This window comes from Notamacropus eugenii, chromosome 7, assembly GCF_028372415.1.
Source record: "Notamacropus eugenii isolate mMacEug1 chromosome 7, mMacEug1.pri_v2, whole genome shotgun sequence".
In the NCBI taxonomy this organism is placed as follows: Eukaryota; Metazoa; Chordata; class Mammalia; order Diprotodontia; family Macropodidae; genus Notamacropus; species Notamacropus eugenii.
In genome coordinates, this window is record NC_092878.1 from 117,293,930 (window position 1) to 117,314,815 (window position 20,886).

At 37.4% G+C, this 20,886-nt stretch overlaps 1 protein-coding gene across 7 annotated transcripts in view; it reads left to right on the forward strand.

The window, feature by feature from the left end:
• Positions 1-20,886, forward strand: part of ZGRF1 (zinc finger GRF-type containing 1) — an 87,344-nt gene that overhangs the window by 35,591 nt on the left and 30,867 nt on the right. For all 7 annotated transcript variants that reach the window (XM_072623554.1, XM_072623555.1, XM_072623556.1 and 4 more), the window contains 10 exons: positions 4,220-4,343; positions 7,039-7,670; positions 8,276-8,414; positions 10,260-10,444; positions 12,234-12,430; positions 13,309-13,448; positions 14,142-14,285; positions 14,589-14,703; positions 16,040-16,299; positions 18,958-19,117. In XM_072623554.1, coding sequence (XP_072479655.1) covers positions 4,220-4,343; positions 7,039-7,670; positions 8,276-8,414; positions 10,260-10,444; positions 12,234-12,430; positions 13,309-13,448; positions 14,142-14,285; positions 14,589-14,703; positions 16,040-16,299; positions 18,958-19,117 — 2,096 coding nt within the window. The remainder of the gene's footprint in view (positions 1-4,219; positions 4,344-7,038; positions 7,671-8,275; positions 8,415-10,259; positions 10,445-12,233; positions 12,431-13,308; positions 13,449-14,141; positions 14,286-14,588; positions 14,704-16,039; positions 16,300-18,957; positions 19,118-20,886) is intronic.

Genomic DNA, 20,886 nt, shown 5'->3' on the forward strand with positions numbered 1-20,886 from the left:
TAAGTTCAAATTTCTGAGTTCCCTAATTTTAAGTGAATTTCAAGAAATTCTCTCCTTGGGTTGTGAGAAAGTATGTAGCGACCCAATGCCTGTTCTTTTAGCAGCTTAATTTGGCTATCCGAAATCTAAATGCGTAAAATTAAGCTAATCATCAGTTGTTTTCCATAGTACTCTAATCAGAGTAGTGTACGTATAAAGTACAGAAAAACTATCTTTTATTAATTTTTTTATTTTTAGTTTTCAACATTCACTTTCACAAGATTTTGAGTTCCAAATTTTCTCCCCATCTCTCCCCTCTGCCCACCCCAAGAGAGCATGCATTCTGATTACCCTTTCCCCCAATCTGTCCTCCCTTCTATAACACCCCTGCCTTCCCTTATCCCCTTACCTTCTGTTTTCTTGTAGGGCAAGATAGATTTCTATACCCCATTGCCTGTATGTCTTATTTCCCAGTTGCACATAAAAGCAATTTTTAGCATTCATTTTTAAAACTTTGAGTTCCAACTTCTCTCCCTTCCCTCCCCACCCATCTTCATTGAGAAGGCAAGCAATTCAATAAAGGTTATACGTATGTAGTCATACAAAAAACTTCCATAACAGTAATGTTGTGAAAGACTAATAATTATTTCCCTCCATCCTATCCTGTCCCTCATTTATTCTGTTCTGTCTTTTGACCTTGTCCCTCCTCAAAAGAGTTTACTTCTAATTAGCCCCTCCTCCTGTTTGTCCTCCCTTCTATCATCCCCGAGCCCCCACTTCTCCCCTTCCCTGCTACTTTCCGGTAGTGTAAGATAGATTTTCATACCAAATTGAGTGTACATGTTATTCCCTCCTTAAGCCAAATCCAGTGAGAGTAAGAGTCACTCTTATGCTCTCACCTCCCCTCTTCCTCTCCATTGAAATGCTTTTTCTTGCCTCTTTTATGTGAGAGATCATTTGCCCCATTCTATTTCTCCCTTTCTCCTTCTCCCAATATATTTCTCTATCATCCCTTAATTTTGTTTTTTTGGATATCAGCCCTTCATATTCAACACACCTTGTGCCCTCTGTCTATATATATATATATATATATATATAATCTATATTCCCTCCAACTACCCTAGTACTGAGAAGTCTCAATAGTTACAAGTATTAATCTTTCCATGTAGGAATGTAAGCAGTTCAACTTTAGTAAGTCCCTTATGATTCTCTTTCCTGTTTACATTTTCATGCTTCTCTTGATTCTTGTATTTGAAAGTCAGATTTTCTGTTCAGTTCCGGTCTTTTGTCAAGAATGCTTGAAAGTTCTCTATTTCATTGAATGACTGTTTTTTTTCCCCTGAAGTATTATACTCAGTTTTGCTGGGTAGGTGATTCTTGGTTTTAATCCTAACTCCTTTGACCTCTGGAATATCATATTCCAGGCCATCCTATCCCTTAATGTAGAAGCTGCTAGATCTTGTGTTATCCTGATTATACTTCCACAATACTCAAATTGTTTCTTTCTGACTGCTTGCAGTATTTTCTCCTTGACCTGGGAGCTCTAGAATTTGGCTACAATATTCCTAGGAGTTTCTCTTTTTGCATCTCTTTCAGGAGGTGATCGGTGGATTCTTTCAATATCTGTTTTATCCTGTGGTTCTAGAATATCAGGGCAGTTTTCCTTGATAGTTTCTTGAAAGATGATGTCTAGGCTCTCTTTTTGATCATGGCTTTCAAGTAGTCCCATCCTTTTTAAATTGTCTCTCCTGGATCTATTTTCCAGGATAGTTGTTTTTCCAATGAGATATTTAGCATTGTCTGCTATTTTTTTCATTCTTTTGGTTTTGTTTTATAATTTCTTGGTTTTTCGTAAAGTTATTAGCTTCCATCTGCTCCTTTCTAATCTTTAAGGAATTATTTTCTTCATTAGTTTTTGAACCTCCTTTTCTAGCTGGCTAATTCTGCTTTTTCTTCATCATTTTTTGGATCTCCTTAAGCCTAATCATTTTTCATGATTTTTCTCATATCACTTTCATATCTCTTCCCAATTTTTCCTCCACTTCTCTTGCTTGATTTTCAAACTTCTTTTTGAGCTCTTCCGTGGCCTGAGATCAATTCATATTTTTCTTGGAGGCTTTGGATGGAGGAGCTTTGACTTTGTTGTCTTCTTCTGTTTGTATATTTTGGTCTTCCTTGTCACTAAAGTAAGATTCTGTAGTCTGATTCTTTATCTGGTTTTTGTTAATTTTGTTAATTTCCCCAACCATTTACTTGACTTTTGAGCTCTTTGTCAAGGTAGTTCTCTGCTTCCAATGGGGATGGAGGATGTACCTTCAGCTGCGTGATTCCCCCACAATCTGTGGGCCTAGAGCTCCAGAAACAGCAGCTGTTAATGTCCCTACTGCTACTACTGTGGCCACAGGCTCCTCTGCCTTCTCTGCCCTGGGGCTGGGGCCAGACCACGCTACTCCCTCACACCTGTCTGACAGGTTTTTTTCCACTGACCTTCCAATTTGGCCTTGGCATTTTGGGATTGTGAGGTCTGGAAAACTGCTGAGGTGCCAGTGATTCAGTTCCCCCAAGGTCCGCTCAGGTCCCATCTGTACCAGCACAGCCCTTGCTGGACTGTGCTCTGCTCCCAGCCTAGCTTGATAGGTGTTTCCTGTCGACCTTCCAGGCCATCTTGGGCTAGAGATTTGCTTCACTTCATTCTGTGTGTTCTGCAGCTCCAGAATTTCTTTAGAGTCATCTTTTGCAGGTATTTGACTGGGTTTAGGGGGAGTCCCTGCTTTTACTCCACCATTTTCATTCCACCAAGAAGAACTATTTTAAGGTAATTTAATCATATTCTCAGATGGACAGAATAGAATAAGAGACAGAGAATGGATCTGTGATTTCACTGAGAATATCAGACTCCTAGGTGAAGAAATTCTCACCATTCAAGGAAATTTTTGGCATTTCCTCTGCAACTTTTAGTATAGAAATATAATAGAAAATTAAAGTTGTTATTCTTTTACACCTTTTAATAGTATCTACAAGTTAATAGCCACTTTACTCACCATATTCTTCTTTAACACAATAACTTAAGATAGAGCCCAATTAAATCTGTTGGGTTCAAATCTGGCTTAGTCTGGAAAGTTCATTTTGATGGGCTGTAGCCACTTCTGTCTGGACTAGCCTTGTGTAGGGTAATTCTTAGGTCTGAGACCATCAAGAGTATCTGTTAAGGTTCTTGGTCTGAAGATCTGCTTCATTTAGTCTATAATAAAGTGACTCAAACCCTGTTCCTAGAACCCATCCTGTTTTACCCAGGGCCCTTAGTCTACAGGATGAAATGGTAACATTTTCAGTCAGACTCAATTTTTAAACACCAAGTATTGATAGAGTTCTGGATCACAGGTTCTCAGATCTAGAAATGTAAGGAACCTTCATGCGGTTCAGCCTCCTACTGAAGATGAGAGACAAGCCAAGAAGGCTGAAGTGACTTACCCAGTTTCACACAGCATTTAGCGTTAATCCCCTGTTTCTCATTCCTGTGCTGAGTTCATTCTTTGGGCAGCTCTCTTGGCAAGGTTTGGTGCTAAATGCATAATGAAATAAGAAGCACTCCCTACCTTGGAAGACCTTGTAGTCTAGTTGTGGAAATAGGACACAGGGAGTTAGGGAGTGGTCCATGTTGGCTTATGATTAAACACTAGAACAAGAGACAGTGTTAAGGAGTTCAGAGGAAGCATTGTTAGCTGAGAGAGTGCATGGTGTAATGGAAATCCTTGGAATTAGAAGCTGGTCCTCTGGACTTAAATCTTGGCCCTGTTGCTTATTACTTTTTGCAACCTTGTTCAAAGCACTGAATCTCTGGGATCCTAAATTTTCCTTGTCTTCAAAATGAGAAGGTTGGAGTACGTGATCTCAAATGACTTTTCTAGTTCTAAAGCCTATGCTTGTATACATTTTTAAGACCATATCCAAAACAGACCCAAATTAGATAATCTTTAGTCATTTAGAGAATGTAGCTTCTGTTCACATTCTACCTTTTATTTTATGTGATTTAATGAATCAAGGAGTTTTATCTCTACCCTATTTGGAAGGACTTTCCAATTTCCTTTGTCCCTAAGTGATACGCATTATTAGAATTAAATATTTATTGATGTGCACATTTAGATTATAGAAAATAGAGACATTGAATAATAGGCAATCCAAATTCCTTAGTGTGCTGATGTATTTCTTTTGACTCATTATTAAATTTTTTTTTGCTTAGATGATGTTACCAATGCAGAAGATCTCAACACTGAGCCCTGATTCAACCTTTCCTTTGAGCCCAAAAAATGAAGACATTATGATAAAGTCACCTGAGGAGTCTTTGAAAGCAAGCACATCATCTGGTAAACTTCGCTATTGCAGTATTAAATATATCTGTTACTCTTTTGTTAATTCTTGCCCATCTGTGCAAATTTTCATTTGTAATTGAGTGACTGTTACTGAACTAAAAACAATATATTTGATATTAAACTCCAAATAAATTGTTGCTAAGGATTCTATTTTCAGTGCCCTCTCTGACCCTTGATTCCTCTAGTCACACACTTCTAATGCTTGTCACCCCCAGTCACTTACCATTGCCATTACTGTTACTGTATTTCCTTCCTTATTGTGCAGAGCTACAGACATTTTCAGCACTTCCCCAGTGGGGATTCAGGAGCCTAAGCTCCCTAAGAGTTCCTTCACCTGCCAGGAGTCCTTACAATAGCCCATCACTGCAACTTCCTCTGGACTCCTAGAAATGTCTGGGAAGCCTCAACCTCTGCTGTCACCCATCACATTCTTAGTTCTTCTCAAGTGCATATATTCTGCCTCCCCCACTAGAATCATGGGAGTTGTGAAACAGTTACCAAACTGAGCCTCTAGCCCACTGCTCAAAGGCTGAAAAGGCAAGGGAAAGCCATCTCCTCCACTACATCTGCAGTGGTTCTCTGCATTATCCTTCCCTTTCTTTCATTCTCTTTCTTTCCTGTTTCTCTAAATTCCTGCTGCTATGTCCTCTGTTTCCAAAGAGTAACTGGTGGAAGAGGGGGAGTATGGTTAGAAACTGATGAAAAAAGAAATGCAAGAAAGTTATAATAGGTAGACAAGAGGAAGTAGAGATGAGGCAGGAAGAAGAAAGTATATGGAAAATGGAATATGGATGAGAGCTTAAGTTTTGAGTTAAAGCAAATGTCCTAGGACTATTCTAGGCAGTTGCTTTTGAAAAAAAGCATACTAGAATTGTTTACTACTTTCTATCACTGTTGCTTTATTGACTTAATGGGTTTACACCAACACTCAGACTTGAGGGTCATAGGATTTAGAGTTGGGAGATGCCCTAACATATAAACTAATCAAACTTCCTCACTTTACAGATGAAGGAGCTAACATCTCCCAGAGCTTTAATGTGAACCTGGGTCTTCTAGCTCCATCTGGTGCTCTTCTTAAAACGCTATTGCTACTTGCATTCATAGTATAATACTTGTTAAAGGAGCTCAGTGGTATCACTGTGGGGATATGATGTATTCAGAGAGGACTAGCCCCTCTCTGGTGTAAGAGCCCCTTTTTGGGGCTGCATATCTCCCCTTGATGTCCCCCATTCACCCAGCTCTCACCATCCTATTATTTCATTCGTGGAGATGGCTTCCAGACACTTTTTGCAGTGGACAGTAATCTTGTCAGAGATTATGGTGTTTTTTTATTTATGCTATTTGGAGAGTATAGAGGTCCAAATATATGAACAAGAATATGAGAAAAGATAGTAAATGAATGGAATGAAGTTAGAATATTATTATTGCTTGCACATGAATCCTTAAACTTCTATTATCTATCAATTGTTAACCCCCATGCAGAAGATACTATGTGTAATAATAATAATAACCAAGTCATCTAGCTTATTTCCCTAAATGTGATTATCTCTTCTGTGTTGAGTTTTTAGAGCTCTCTGTATCTGTAATAATTCTTTATAGTTGTTGGTTCCCTTTCCAGACTTAGTTCTTGAACTAGGGCTTTGTGCCAGGACCAGACTTGACCCCTTGCTGGTCTCTTCGATAACTGACCTTGATTGGCTTTGGCCTGGGTCCCTGTGCTTCCCTCTACCTCCAAGCGTGTGTCCATGCTAAGAGTTCTAGGTTTTCATCTTTCCTGGACTTTTTAGTTTCAGAGTATTTGAACTAAAGGACTCTCAGTAGTGATATCTTATGACAGAGTACTACTGTAATGTTAATGGAATGGGAAGATCTTTCCCACCCATTAATAGGCCTATGTGACCTGCTCTGAGCTTGGACCCAGCTGGCTGCTGTGATGGAGCCTGAGTCACATGGCTCCTGAGTCACATGGCATGGTGGGAGGAGTTTGTCAAATGGGTGAAGCAGGAAAGGTGGAGCAAGAAATGAGAGTGGGGCAGAGCTGGGAGAGAGCAAGACAGAGCCAAGGTAGAACAAGTTAGTGAGAGAGAGGAATTTTGCCTAAGGGAACTTGTTTGTAAGGAGGCCTAATGGAGGGAAGACTTGGGGATATAGTGTTCTATTTATCATTCTTTGTGATTTGTCATGTTTCAGTAGTAGAATATTGAAATCGCACACTATTATTTTTCTGCCTTTTTTTTTTTTGCAAATAACTTCTGTAAAATTTAGAAATTTCACTTCTGTGCCATTAGGTATCTTTGTTTTTGTTGTTGATATATTTTTCTTGACAGTGATATTGATACCTGGCACTTAAATCCCTCCTTCATAGGGTTCTAAAACAACCTTTCTAGATTGCTCTCATATCTCTCGATTTAATGTACTTTATTTTCTAACCAAAGTGATGTACTTGGTATTTTCTAAATTTAGCATTCCATCTCTAGTGATCAAGTAGTCTAAAACTTCATTTCAGAGAAGTGAAGTTTTACAGTTCTTATTTAATAACATAATCCACTTTATTTTTTATTTTAATATGGGATATTAAATTATATAATATCTTGTAAGTCAAATGGCAGTTTTTTTCTTTTTATTCTACACACATTGATTTCAATGGGATTGGTAATGACCCCTAATCAATTTTTTTTTCACCTTTCAGGCATAGAAGAGTTCAATTGTTCAGATAAAGTCCACGTCCAAAGACTTCACAGAACTCGAACACCACTTATTACACTGCCACCTGTTAAAGTGCACTCTGTCTCAGAAAATTGTTCACATAGGATGGACTCAGAAGTCCAGAAGTGTTTTGGTAGCCCTATGCTTGACTCATATGAGGAGTCAACAGGTTCTCCTGTCAGCTTCTTTGGCCTTGAGGATAGGAATAGAGAAACCTCCTTTTCTCAGAAGTCTGGGGAAGAAACACCTGTAAGGCTTTCTTTCTCCTCTCTGGTGCCTCCTCTGAGCAAACAAAGCAAGTGGCTGAAATATCAGAACGTATCCCGAAGTGGCTTGATTACAAGTGATGTCAAAGTGAATGAAAACTTCTTTGCTGCCTCTAGAATGCAATTTGATGAACCAGAAAATTATCACAATGGGGCTGCCAAGAAAAACCCTAAAGACTCTGTGCATTTGGAAATGATAAAAGGCATGCTTCATCAACAGCAAGCAGATTTCTGTCAGAAATCAGTTTTCAGAAAGAAAACACTGTTTGAGAATTTAGAGCAAACTTCCCAGACTGAAGAAATACAAAAGATGTTAAGTCATACCGCCCACAGTGGCTTCAGTACCCAGGTGAGGAGCTGTAATAAGTTAGTTATCTCTAAAAGTTCTTCTATTTCAAAGCATTTCCTTTTAGAGGAAAAAAACAGCACAATAAACTGCAAATAAAACTATTTCACTGTTGCTATGAATATTTTTTGGTCTATACCCATGCTATTCTCTTTAACCTTTTCAAATAATAATATATAGTCATTAACTCATTTGTATTGCTACTAAAGAGTTTTCTTAATAGAATTATTCTTGTTAAAATGTCACTCATTGATATAAGGTTTTTCTGGATACCAGGAATCAAGTAATATATTTTGAATATACTGTGCCAAGAAAATGATTCATCCATGTCACTTATATTTTGATGCTGTTGTTTACCCTGAAGTAAAATATTTCAATGTCTTGAGAGGGAAGGGAGAGTAAAATCAAGCTTATTTAACCTTATGGGGTTATATATAACTATCCCTGGCATGTTGTTCTTTATTTAGAATTAAAATATACTTATCTGGAATTCAGAAATGAAGTCTTATGTTAGTAAATAAAAGGATTGTGCATTTTATTAGACATATCAGTAGAAAAAATCTTGCTAATTGATCATTTTTATGATGAGTTAATTTGTTCTTTTTCAGGAGATAAATGCCAGTGCATTGTCATTTCCCAGTGGGCAAATATCAAAATGTGCTGGTATTCCCAAAAGACAGATTCACATCCCTGCTGTTTTTCAGTCACCTGCTCAGTATAAACAGATCTTTACAACCTCTCTGATAGGTATGAAATTGTCTTTCAATGAAAAAAAAACATGGCTGGGAGATTTGTTCCACTATGATTGCTTTTGTACTTTTGTTCTGTAATCTATGAAAAAAGATATAGAACTAGAGTAAAAGGTGGGAGCAAGATCTGTAGACTGAGAATATGCCCAGCCGAGTCAGCATACCCACAGGGACATCCTTCAGATGGCTGACTGGTGGGTCCAAACACTGCAGAGGTTGTGGTTGGCTTTTCAAAGCTAAAGTTTCTGTAGAATGCTGCTGTATGCTGATCCACAGAAATAACCAAATAAAGAACAGTAAGATCTTTAGGAAGCTGAAAGAGAACAAAATGAAACTCCAGTTTCACTCTGTGTATGACCTTCTGTGACTGTCAAAACTAGACCTTAGCTCAGATGTCATGTCCAAAGTCTTGAGCAGTTTATAAGATCACCAAGAGAAAGCATGGCATAGTGGATGGAGAGCCAGCCTTAGAGCCAGGAAGACCTGGGTTCAAGTGCCCCCTCTCACATATATTGCCTGTCTGACCCTGGGCAAATCATGTACACTTTCCTAGCCTCAGTTTCCTCATTTGTAAAAATGGGGATGATAATAATAATAATGCTTACCTCATAGCTCTCTAAGACTATATAACTTGCGGAGAAGGAGCTAAGCTGCACCAAGGTGGGGTGGGGGGTGGGGAGCATCCTCATCCAAGAATTCCCAAGTCTAATATGTATTTCTCCTTCTAAGGTATCAGGCATCACACCATGATGATCTGAAATAGTCCTAGCTAAGCAGAAGGATATTTAAGCTACTGTTTTAAATTAACTGGCTTTGGAATGTGGGAAAGATTATTTTGCATGCTTTGGTTTCTTGGGACCAAACTACAAATATGAAATAATCAATGAACACCAGTATTTCATTTCATCAGCAAAGAAGTCTTCTCTATGCATTTCAAGGAAGTAGGCAGTTTTTTAAAAGGACAGATGAATTCCTGGTGATTGATCAAATCATCTCCTTCCTGTCCTTCAGAGCTATAGAGCTCTACATCACTATTGTAGCCAGTAGCCCATTTCCTCATATGAAGTTTATCTGATCAAAAATAAGATCATCTTTGAACTCATTTTTCATTGATTGAAAATTTCACAAGGCTCCATACTAGGCACTTTTATTTGCTAGGTTCCTTGAAGTATATGATAAAATGCTGAGCCTTCTGTAAACATTACTTAATGCTGATGACATGTTAGTGTTAATGGTAGCAATAATATTGGTTTGGAGGCATGAGAGAAGAAACTTAAGGTGTGAACAGACTGTTTTTGTTCAAGTAGGTCCTTGAGGCATTTATTAAATCACCTGATAGGTATCTGATTATCACCTGATAAATCTCCTGCTTATTCCAGGTGCTGGGCATAGACAACAGAGATAAAAAATGAAATAGCTATTGCTCTCATTCATTGATTCATGAATAATGATGATCTTTAGTAATGTCTGATTTCAGAATTTGTCATGAGGACAAATCATGTTATGTTTTTAGATTAAATTTAATAATAATCATCTCATTTCTAATCCTCATGATTTTAGGTTTACAAAATAATTTTTTCACAACAATCTTGTGAGACAGGAACTTCCAAGTATTATTCCCATTTTATAGTATTATAAAATGATTTGTCCAAGGTCGCAACTTGTAGGTGGTGGAGTAAGACCTAGAAACCAAATCCTCTGATTCCCAATTCCAGTGTTATTTCCAATATCTTTGCCTCTCAAGAAATTTCATTCCTAATGGTAAGACAAAGAAAGCATCTGTATACATATTTAGAGGTAAATTTAAATTTTCATCTCTTTTTTATCTTCTTTTCAAATCTAGAACACTTAAACATATTGCTATTTGAAGTGTCCAAAAGGTTGCACCAAGCTCTTTTGAAAGTTGACATTTCTTTTTATACATCAATGAAAGCAGAGAAAAAGAAAAACACAGGAAACAGCATTCCAACATGTCATCATCAACAGCCTGCAAAGCTGGTTATGGTTAAAAAGGAAGGCCTAAATAAGGTATCCTAATGATGCTTCAACTAGGTACTGTAAAATGGTATGTCTTTGGAAAAAGTGAAGCTATTTGGTAGAATTTAAACTAACAATCACCTTTTCATTCAGTGCAAAATGCAGTTTGCCAGGGAACTTTACTTCATCTTTCTTGGTACTAATTTACCCTGGAAGAGGGTTTCATTTGTGGACTAGCAAGTTATTTTTGTACTTATATTCATATAAATAAAGGCAGCTTAAGGGTAGGAACTGTTTCATTTTTATCTTTTTATCTCTGGCATGTAGCACAGTGCCTGGCATATTGAAAGTACTTAATTAATACTCAATCAAAGAGCTGCAAGTTTCCCACCACTTAGGAAATGGCTGAGCAAATTATGGTCTGTAAATATAAAGTTTCAGAGAAATCTGAGAGAACTTGTATGAACTGATGTAGAGAAAAGTGAGCAAAATCCACCAAGAGATCAGCTTATATAATAACATCATTGTAAAGACAATCAACTTTGAAAGACTTAAGATCTCTGACTAATGCAGTGAGTGATCAGCATGATTCTAGAAGACTGATATTAAAGCATGCTACCTACCTCTTACCAGAAAGTTGTTAGACTCAAATTGCAGAATATGTTTTCAGGTATAGCTAGTGTAGGGAGTTGTTTTGCTTGACTATGAATATTTGTTATAGAGATTTTGTTTTTCTTATTTATCATTTTGGGAAGTTGAGGGTAAAGGGGGACCAGGGACAAGGCTGAAAAAGAAAAGAAAGAAAAATAAAAGGTCGTTGAAACATGTTTTTGAAATCTACAGAAGACAAAAGAAGGAAGCCACAGACAAGCAGAATAGCTTTGAGAGTAACATGTTGAATTTATTTTAGATTTCAAAAGGGAAGAAGCCAGTACATAATAGAGACTTGCAGTTTTATGCATGACCCTCATTTTAGTTGTTTATTCTCATATGAGATGATGTTTGTTAAGTTTGGGATAAAAAAAGAGAACAGTAATTTTTAAAAACTAAAAAATGCTTGATAAATTGGACGGACTTGAATAAAGACTGGGCAATTGTATACGATATGAATATACACCTTTAAAAGTAGATTTTTATCAACATTTTTTGTATAGCCTATATTTCCCTCTACATCCCTCCTCCTTCTCCCTACCAGAGAGTCATCCAATTATAACAGAATATTTTTTAATTAAAAAAAACTCAGGAAAATTGATCAATGTATTGAAAATCTATATATGCAATGTTTCAGACCTGAATTCCTCTACTCCCACTTCTACACAGGAACAGAAGAAGGTATCATCTCATATATCTTTTCTAGGGCCAACTTTGCTCTTTATAGCTTCACAACATTACTTTATATCTATTTTTTTGTGGTTCTTCCCATCTTCATTCCTGTAGTAATGGTGTATATTTGTTTTCCTGGCTCTATTTATTATACTTTTCCACCAGTTCATGTATGTTTTCCTGTGATTTTTTGTATTCATGATGTTTGCCATTTCCTGCACAGGAATATTCCATTATATTCATGTACAACCATTTGTTTAGCCTTTCCCCCAATTACTAGACATCTATTTCATTCCTAGTTCTTTTTATTAATGTACTATTAATGTTTTTGTTTGAGTGCTGTGCTCAGTATTAATAATTAGCTATTAAAGTTCTTGATTTGAACTTAATTAAGCAATTTCCAAGGAAAAAATCATTTCATTCTTCTGTTGTGTTTATAATAATACACCATAGTAGAACAGTGCCATTTTTTATCTTCATTATAATTAAATTTTAACTACTTTTCTTTTATTCCTAGGGTCGTCTCTTTTATACTTGTGATGCACCAAAGGCCAACCAGTGTAAATTTTTTAAGTGGTTTGAAGAAGTAAGCCCAGCTAATTTGACACAGGCAGACTCTGTACCCTGCACAGCGTTACATGATATAAAGAGTACTGGAATATACTTAAGATGCCAAAATGTACCCATCTATGAGGAGTGTCAGCTTTTGGTGAGGTATGTTAGATATTTTAAAGATTCTGTCAGAAGAATAGACTTGTGATCCTAACACATTGATCGAAATCGAGGTTCACCTTAATCGAATCAGATCTGCAGCAGATCAAAAGCTCTTTTTCCTTCCACACCAGCAGACCATAACAATATGAGAGCAGGTGGCAGGGAGACTACCTCCCTGTCATTGGATGTGTTAAAATACAAAGGGAGATCATAGTTACCTATGAAACAGCACCTGTTATCATTGGTTACCTCGAAGTAATTCTTCATTATCTTATAGGTGAGAAAATGCAAGGTTTTAATTTTTTATTTTGTGCTTCTTAAGTAGATAAAAACATTTTATATATATATGATTATACCATCTTGTGTAATATTAGCTTACCTACATAAAAATTTGCACAAAAATCATTTGGGTGAGATTAACTTTACAAATAATTCACAGTAGGATTCCTTTAAATAGATTTGGAATACATTGAAATTTACATGCACCATTTTTAGAAATATACTTTTTTGCACCAGATGAGGTAAATTTACAAAATAATAGTATTAATACATAGGGTTTGCATAGCATATTATGCCTTTATACTTTTCAGATCATTTCACATCCATTATTGTAGCAATCTGTGAGCTAGGTTGGACATATCTGTTTCCCCAGTTTTATAGATAAAGAAATTGAGATTCAGAGAACTCAAGTTTTCCCAGTTTCTGCATCAGTTCATGGCAGCAGTGGGACCAGAATGAAGGCATCTTGGCTCCCGCTCCAGTATGACTCTCTTATGCTGTGTTAAGACTTTCAGATTGACTCATGTGCTGCTATTTCAAACCCAACTTTGTCACCCTGATTATTTAGACTGTAGGCATATCTTTCTTTCATTTTGCAGGAAAGGATTTGATTTTCAGAATAAGCAGTATGGCAAATCAAAAAGATTTGCTCACGTAAATCCAGAATTTCATAATGAATCTAAAAGCAAACTTTATCTTAAACTGAGTAGGAGAGAAAGTTCTTCTTCCTATGGCAAAGGTAAGTTGTTCTAATCCTCTTTGGGGAAATTCTCCCCTTTTATGGGGTGTCTCATTAGCATCATATACACATATTACTAGATAGATAGATATCACATACATAACTTTGATAGTATAGATTACCTCTGTTAAATGCTTGTAATTGGATTTGATAGACCAGGAAGGTCCCACTAAAATTGAACTAAGACACCTTGGCCCTGAAGATCTCCTGAATGCAAGTTCTTTTCCTGGATCCTAGTCACTGAAGATAGGGACCCCTTTGTATTGTCTTTGTACCCACAGCACCTAACATAATTCCTTGCACTTGGTATGTACTTAAATCATGTTTGTTGAAGTTTCCCAAAGATGATCATAACACCATCTGACTCTCCCATTTCCCTGGGGTAGCTCTGGAACAGGATCCCCCTGGGCATGAGTAGATAGAGATGGTGACCTCACAGACAGTAGCCAACCCACTTTTCAGCACCAAATCCTACCCACCAGCAACCTGGAGCAGCACATAGTGAGCCTACCCTGTGTGCCTATTTCAGGGCTTCGATTGGCAAGGGTCTCTGACTCTCTCCCCTGGTTTTTTTCTTTCCAAATCGGTTACAGTAAGAAAAACTTGAGAAATTCAACTTTAATGAACACTGAGAACAGGTCTGTCACCTTTGGTGGGGAAGATTCCATTAAAGTCCTGCTTATATTTTTGCAGATGACCTCTGGGTGATTTCAAAGACCCTAGACTTTGAACTGGATACTTTCATTGCTTGTAGCGCCTTTTTTGGACCATCATCATACAATGAGGTGGAACTCTTGCCTCTGAAAGGCTATTTCCCTTCAAATTGGCCATCTGACAGTAAGTAATGCTGTTAGTTTACTCTGTAGTTTTTCAATTTTATTTTTTGTTTGTTTTAAAAGATGGAAATGCAGTATAAGCATAGCACTTGTATGGGAGAAAGTTTTATGGTATTCTAACTGATTTCCCTTGGCACATAAGTGCCCACATTTGACCTGTTACTGGTTACTCAAAGGGTGTTTTTTAAATAGAATGAGATAAAGTCATAAAGATGAAGTTTTAGTTTTGAGTAATATTTATTATAGAGACTTTTGTGAATGGTTTCCTTTAAAATCAGTGTTCATTTTTGTGATCTTTCTCTAGCGGTGGTTCATGCTTTACTGATTTGTAATGCTAGCACAGAGCTGACAACTTTGAGGAACTTGCAAGAATACTTCAATCCAACCACTCTACCTATAATACAGCACCTGTTAACAACGTATGTAATTAATCATCATTGATTCAGTAGTATTCACAAATGATATATGGAAGACAGTGAAAATACCATCAACATATGTATAGAGGAATGTGGAAATACTATCCACATAGTCCATAAATATTGAAAATGAAATTCAAAGTGTCATTCAAGGAATGTAATTACACTGTTAGTTTCTTTTAAAAAATTCATCATAAATCAGTTTGCTTTTCCATTAGACTATTAAGCATACTAGTGGCATTGTCTGTCTAAATCAAGCATTAATTTCCAAGTATCATTCATATTAATTTCATATGCTGTGTATCCATTCCTCACTACCTTCTTTTTATACTTACTATGAAGATTTACTTTAAATTGAGTATTATAGATGTGTTTATAATATAAATCATGGCAGCTCATAATTGCTTTATTATTAATTGTATATATAATTATATGTTAATCATTATTAACAGACTTTATAACTCATGATTTTCCCAAGTACTGTGTCCCAGTTTTTCTTATTTAGAGAATAACTTGGATAAATATATTAAAAAATATGAAAATAAGTGTTTTCTACTTCAAACTATCTTCTCATGGGTTTTTCTAAGAAGTATTTCACAGTATGTATGCTTTAAAACATCCAAGGCTGTGATAGTCATAATTCAATTCATCAAACATTTATTAAGCATCTGTTATGCATGAGGCACATAATGGAAGCAAAGCAAAGGCTTTGAACAGGACACAGGAACTATGTGTAAATATATAAACTGCAGACATAAAAAGTAATGGTGTTGTTAAATAACTTTCACTCCCCAGTAAGATCTTGGAGAACTATATATCTAGTTCTTCTACATTGTTTCATCAGATTTTATCTGAGTTTTCAATACTAATATTTTTGTTATGCATTGGGAATTCAAATATTCTTACCTGTAATAAAAATTCAAAATTATTCCATCTATCCAATAAGATAGATATCAGTACATGATCTAGATAGGTCAGGGTCCTGGTTGTCTCCCACAATTTAAGAAGTGCTGAATGGTTTGTGAGCAGAAAAAGTTTAAGAAGCGCTGATCTAGAAGAGGTCTATTTTGATGATCACAGTGAAGTCAAAGAAAGTTCTTATGTAACTAATTCACTTTGGAATGTAACTTTATCTTAAGAGAGTTGAAACTTATTTTTCTTAAACTTGAGAATCCTGATAGATTTTAGTGTCCTAGAAAAAACAAAGCCTTATATACTCGTTTTAAAGGTAGTTTCTTACTTTTGATTTATTCCTTAATTAATTCCTTGTCAGTAATTTCTCTAAGTTACTAAAGTCAACTCCTAATTCACCTAATGTTCCTTGCTGGATTTTTGCTAGGTCTTCCCAAACTGAACACAGCAATAACAGAACCAACAAAAGAAAGTTTGTTCCACCAGCCTTCAGCAGGAGTACTAACAAGAACTGTGAGCCACTCAGCCCAGAAGCAGCATTACAACTAGCCGATGAGATGATTCAAACATATAAATTAAACATGGATCAGGCCACAGCTCTTATTCAGATAGCACAGATGATAACATCACATGAAAATGTCCGAGACCTCCAAGAGCAGCATACCATTCCTATCACAATCATACATGGTAAGGAGTGAAAAGAGAAAGCCCGTTGTTCTGTTTGGCTATCTCTCATGGACACACATTCCTGTTTATTCCATGGATTGTGTTGTGACATAGTCTCTCTTTTCCTTATCCTCATTTACCTCTACTGGTTGCCTTCCAGTTAACCAGTGTCTTTCCTAAAATGTGTCACTCCAAACTGTACATAGTACTCCAGGTGTGACCTTTGCAAAGAATAATGGTGGGTCTTTCATTTTGTTTGGGATACTAAACTTCTGTAAATTCAGTCTAAGATTCCATTGATGTTTTGGCTGCTGTTTTACTCTACTGATATAGTTTGATCTTTCAGGTAGCAAAAATCATTAAATCTTTTTCACATGAGCTGCTATTAAGCTAAATCTCAGCTGTGCTATGTTGTACAGTTATGTTTTGGAACCTAAGTGCAGAATTTTATGTTTGTTCAGGTGAGATTTTATTATATTATATCTTGTCTATACTTATTAAGCTCTATTTCAGACTTTGATTTTATCATACAAACACTGGTAATTTCACCAAGTTTTATGTCTTCAAAAATGTGATATACATGCTGTCTATGCCTTCATCCAAATTATTGGTAAAATTATTGAATAATATGGGCAAGAACTGAACCATAGGGGATTAGATACCCTCTGGCTGACCCTGGCATATTAGTCAATGCTGTTGAGGTTAAATCAGTCAACTAATATTAAATCTATCATACAATAATATAGTTCACAGATAATCTATCCCCAAGGATGCTTTCTTATGGCCATTTATAGCTTGTATAGCTCCTTTTGAAAATTTTTGTATTTTTGACCATGTATCTGTTGGGAAATGGCTTTTGCTTTACATATTTGTGTTATTTCCCTGAATGTTTTGGATGCCAAATTTATTGGTGATATTTAATGCAATTATTTTCCTCTGCCATTTTCTCTTTTCTTCCCCTAAAATGCAGGTATGACTATGTCACTCACCTTCTCAATAAATTCCAGTGGCTCCCTGTTGCTTCTGGGACCAAATAGAAACATCTTTGTCTGGTGACTCCATCCTGCCTCTCATCACACTCTTTCTCTTACTCAGCAGTTCAGCCAAACCAGACTTCTTGCTTTTCCCCATATGTGACTTTCCAGTATGCATCACCATCCCTTTGGACTGGCTGTGCCCCATCTCTGGGAGGCACTCTCTCTTCACCTCTGTCTGTTAGATTCTCTCTTTTCTTAAGACTCAGCCAAATACCCCAGGAAGCCTTTCTGGAGTCCCTGGCTGCTAGTGTATGTGCCCTCCACCCTCCAGTCTTGTATTTATTGCCGATCTGTTTTATGTGTATTTATATATAAATATGTGTTGTCTCTTCCAATAAAATACAAGATCGTTGAGGTTAAGAACCATTTTCTGTTCATGTACCCCCCCAGTGACAGGTACATAGTAGACATTTAGTAAAGGGTTTTGGATTAAGTGACTTCTAAACCTATCTTCATTGGCTTAAATTCCCTCAAAATCTTTAATTTTATGTGGTCAAAATTGTCTCTTGTGATTTCCTTTCTGCCTTGTTTGGTTAAGAATTCTCCCTCTAACCTAAGTCATGAAAGGTTTCTGATCTTGTTTTCTATATTTTTTATGGCATGCCCATTTTCTTTCTCATCAGAATTATTTGTGATTATGTCTGAAGAGTGTCCCATCCTTCTTCTTGAGTAAATTTCCATCTTGGAATCTTTGGACACAGAAAGACTCCACAGAGTTTTCAGAAGACAACATCAATTTATTCATGAAATAATAGTGTCTGATGCATAGCTAATTTAATTTTCAGTGTCTATTTTAGTGTTTCACTTTTCATATTTCTCTCCTCACTGTATGTCACAACTCATTTTTTAACATTTTGAAAATGACATGACTGTGCTGCTTCCCTCTCTTCTCCCTCATCTCAGAAGGAAATAAGCCTTTAGATAGCTCCTACTGTGTGCCAGGCACCATGCTAAATGCTTTACAGATATCTCCTTTGAGCCTCACAGCAACCTTGTCAGGGAGGAGCTATTATTATCCCCATTTTCAATTGAGGAAACTGAGGCAAACAAAGGTGAAGTGGCGCACTTGCCCAGGGTCATACATCTGGTGTAAGTGTCTGAAGTTGGATTTGAACAGAGGTCTTTCTGACTCTAGGTCCAGTGCGCTGCCTCGTGGTCTTGGAAGATAATAAAAAGATTTGGTTAAGTTTCTTATGTTGCCTCAGCACTTAAAAATGAGGAGAGTAATCTGAGATCTAATCTGTCACTGTCTAAAATTAGCAACATCTGTCTTGCACTGTTGCAAAGGAAGGTGGAACATGATTAAGGCTAACAACTTTTCACATTACCATAGCAAAAAGACATTTTAGCAATTGACACATCATGCTTCTGTCTAGTTTCAAGGACTTTAGCTGTAAGTTGCATGGGGAGCTTTTCCCACCCTAAGCTAATCTCTGTTGGATTTACCCTGAACCAAAGTGAACTTTTATGAGGCAGAGCTGAATTTTGTGAAAGCAAAGATGGGGAATGGATCTAATGAAAGTAGCAATATTCTCTATACAACATAATTTGGGCTACATTCCTTTTCATGTCTCTGGAATTCATTTATATAGAATGCTGCTTCTTTATCTCTCCCTCTCTCTTTACCTTCCAAAACAACTAGGTGTTTTTGGAGCAGGAAAGAGTTACTTACTGGCCGTGGTGATCTTATTCCTTGTGCAGCTCTTTGAAAAGAGTCCAACTCCTACAGGTGTTGATGGAAGGCCATGGAAAATTCTGATTTCTTCTTCTACCAATGTTGCAGTGGACAGAGTACTTCTTGGGTAGGTATAGACTTTTTATTTCAGTGGTTAACTATGTAGATAATACATTAATCATTTGTCCATCTGCATGGGCAGATGATAGTGAAATGTCTAGACTGTGTAATTATTCTATTATAATTTTAAATTGGAAGGATTCAGAATGGGAGAAGAAAGATTAAGGATATATTTTGAACATGGATCATATTTCTGAGAGAGTAGGATCCTATTAAAAATGAAAAGAACAATACAGTGTATCACAGCTGTTAAATGTACTAGATTAAAATGTTTTATAGGATTTAGGCTACTGTACTTATTGTCAGGGGTGTAGGGTGTATTCAGGGAGGATTAGCACCTTTGGTGTGATGGCTGCTGAGCCCTTTTCGGGGTTCTTTCCACCTTTGGTGTCCACCTGTTCCACCTATCAACTGTGGCTCCAAGAAGCTACAGCATGTGCAGTGGCCACACCCCGGGAAACCGTTTCGGCAGACAGGCCAAACCAGGTTAAGGGTAGCCAAGGGTTCTCAGACCCTTTGGTGAATTAGGGGGGTATCTGCCCCAAGCATGTGAAGACTTCTGGTGGAATGGGCAGATGAGAACAATTTGTTCCAATGGCCATGAAGGCAGATGAAGCAGGTGATGTGGAGCTCTTAGAGCTTGGTTAGACACTGAAGATGCCAAGGTCATCCACTGCATCCTGAGCCATCGCCAACCGTCTTGACTCTGTCCTGCCACTGGACTATGATGACTCTGGAGGAGAGAGTGAGGCTGATGACTTTGTGTAATCCTGCCTCACTTAAATCCAATTTACGCACAAATCAAAAGACATCACCCATACCATTTCACTATTGTGCCTCAAAGTCTTGTGGCGACAAGCAAGTGATGAAGCAGCAGGTGCAGATACACTGGGAGCTGTAGTCACAACCCTGCACACAGGCGGCCCAGGCCATAGGTCATTTCTCACTGGAAGCAGCAGTGGGACTCGGCAGCCCCCTGAGTGTCTGAGCAGCCTTTTAAGGATCGCACTGCTTACCTCCTAATGTGAAGAAGGGGGTTAGAAAAGGTGTCCTAAACATTGCCTGCTTACCCAACCCTAGCCTGATTACTGCAGCAGGCAGGGAATTCCACTATGCTGTCGAAACACAAAAAAAATGTACAAAATATATGAAAGCATCTGCAAAGATGATTCCACTCACCATCGGCACATGGAAAGTGCATACACTAATAGACAACACAAAATCCAGTAGACCTGAAAGAAGAACTGCTCTTGTTGCAAGAGAACTCAACAGGTATCGCATCCAAATAACAGCCCTGATTGAAACAAGGTTGGTAAATGAAGGCCGGCTTACTGAAGCTGGAGCTGGATACACATTTTTCTAGATTGGGTGCAGTGAAAGGGAGTGCCATGAAGCTGGCATGGGTTTTGCAATCAAAACTTATCTAATCAGCAAGCTGGTATGCCGGCCAAAAGGAGTGAATGACAAACTCATGACACTGCAATTGCCACTTGCAGGAAAACACCATGCCACTATCATCAGTGCCTGTGCTCCCTCCCCATGACAAAACCTGATGAAATCAAAGAAAAATTTTGTGAAGACCTAGAGATCCTTATCATCAATGTGACAAAAGAGGACAAGCTTATAATCCTGTGCGACTTTAATGCTAGAGCAGGCTCAGACTACCCGGCTTGGCAGGGAGTTCTAGGGAGGAATGAAGTTGGAAAGAGCAACAGCAATCAATGGTCATTTACTGCTGAAGACTTGTGCATCACCAATACTGTCTTCCATTTACCT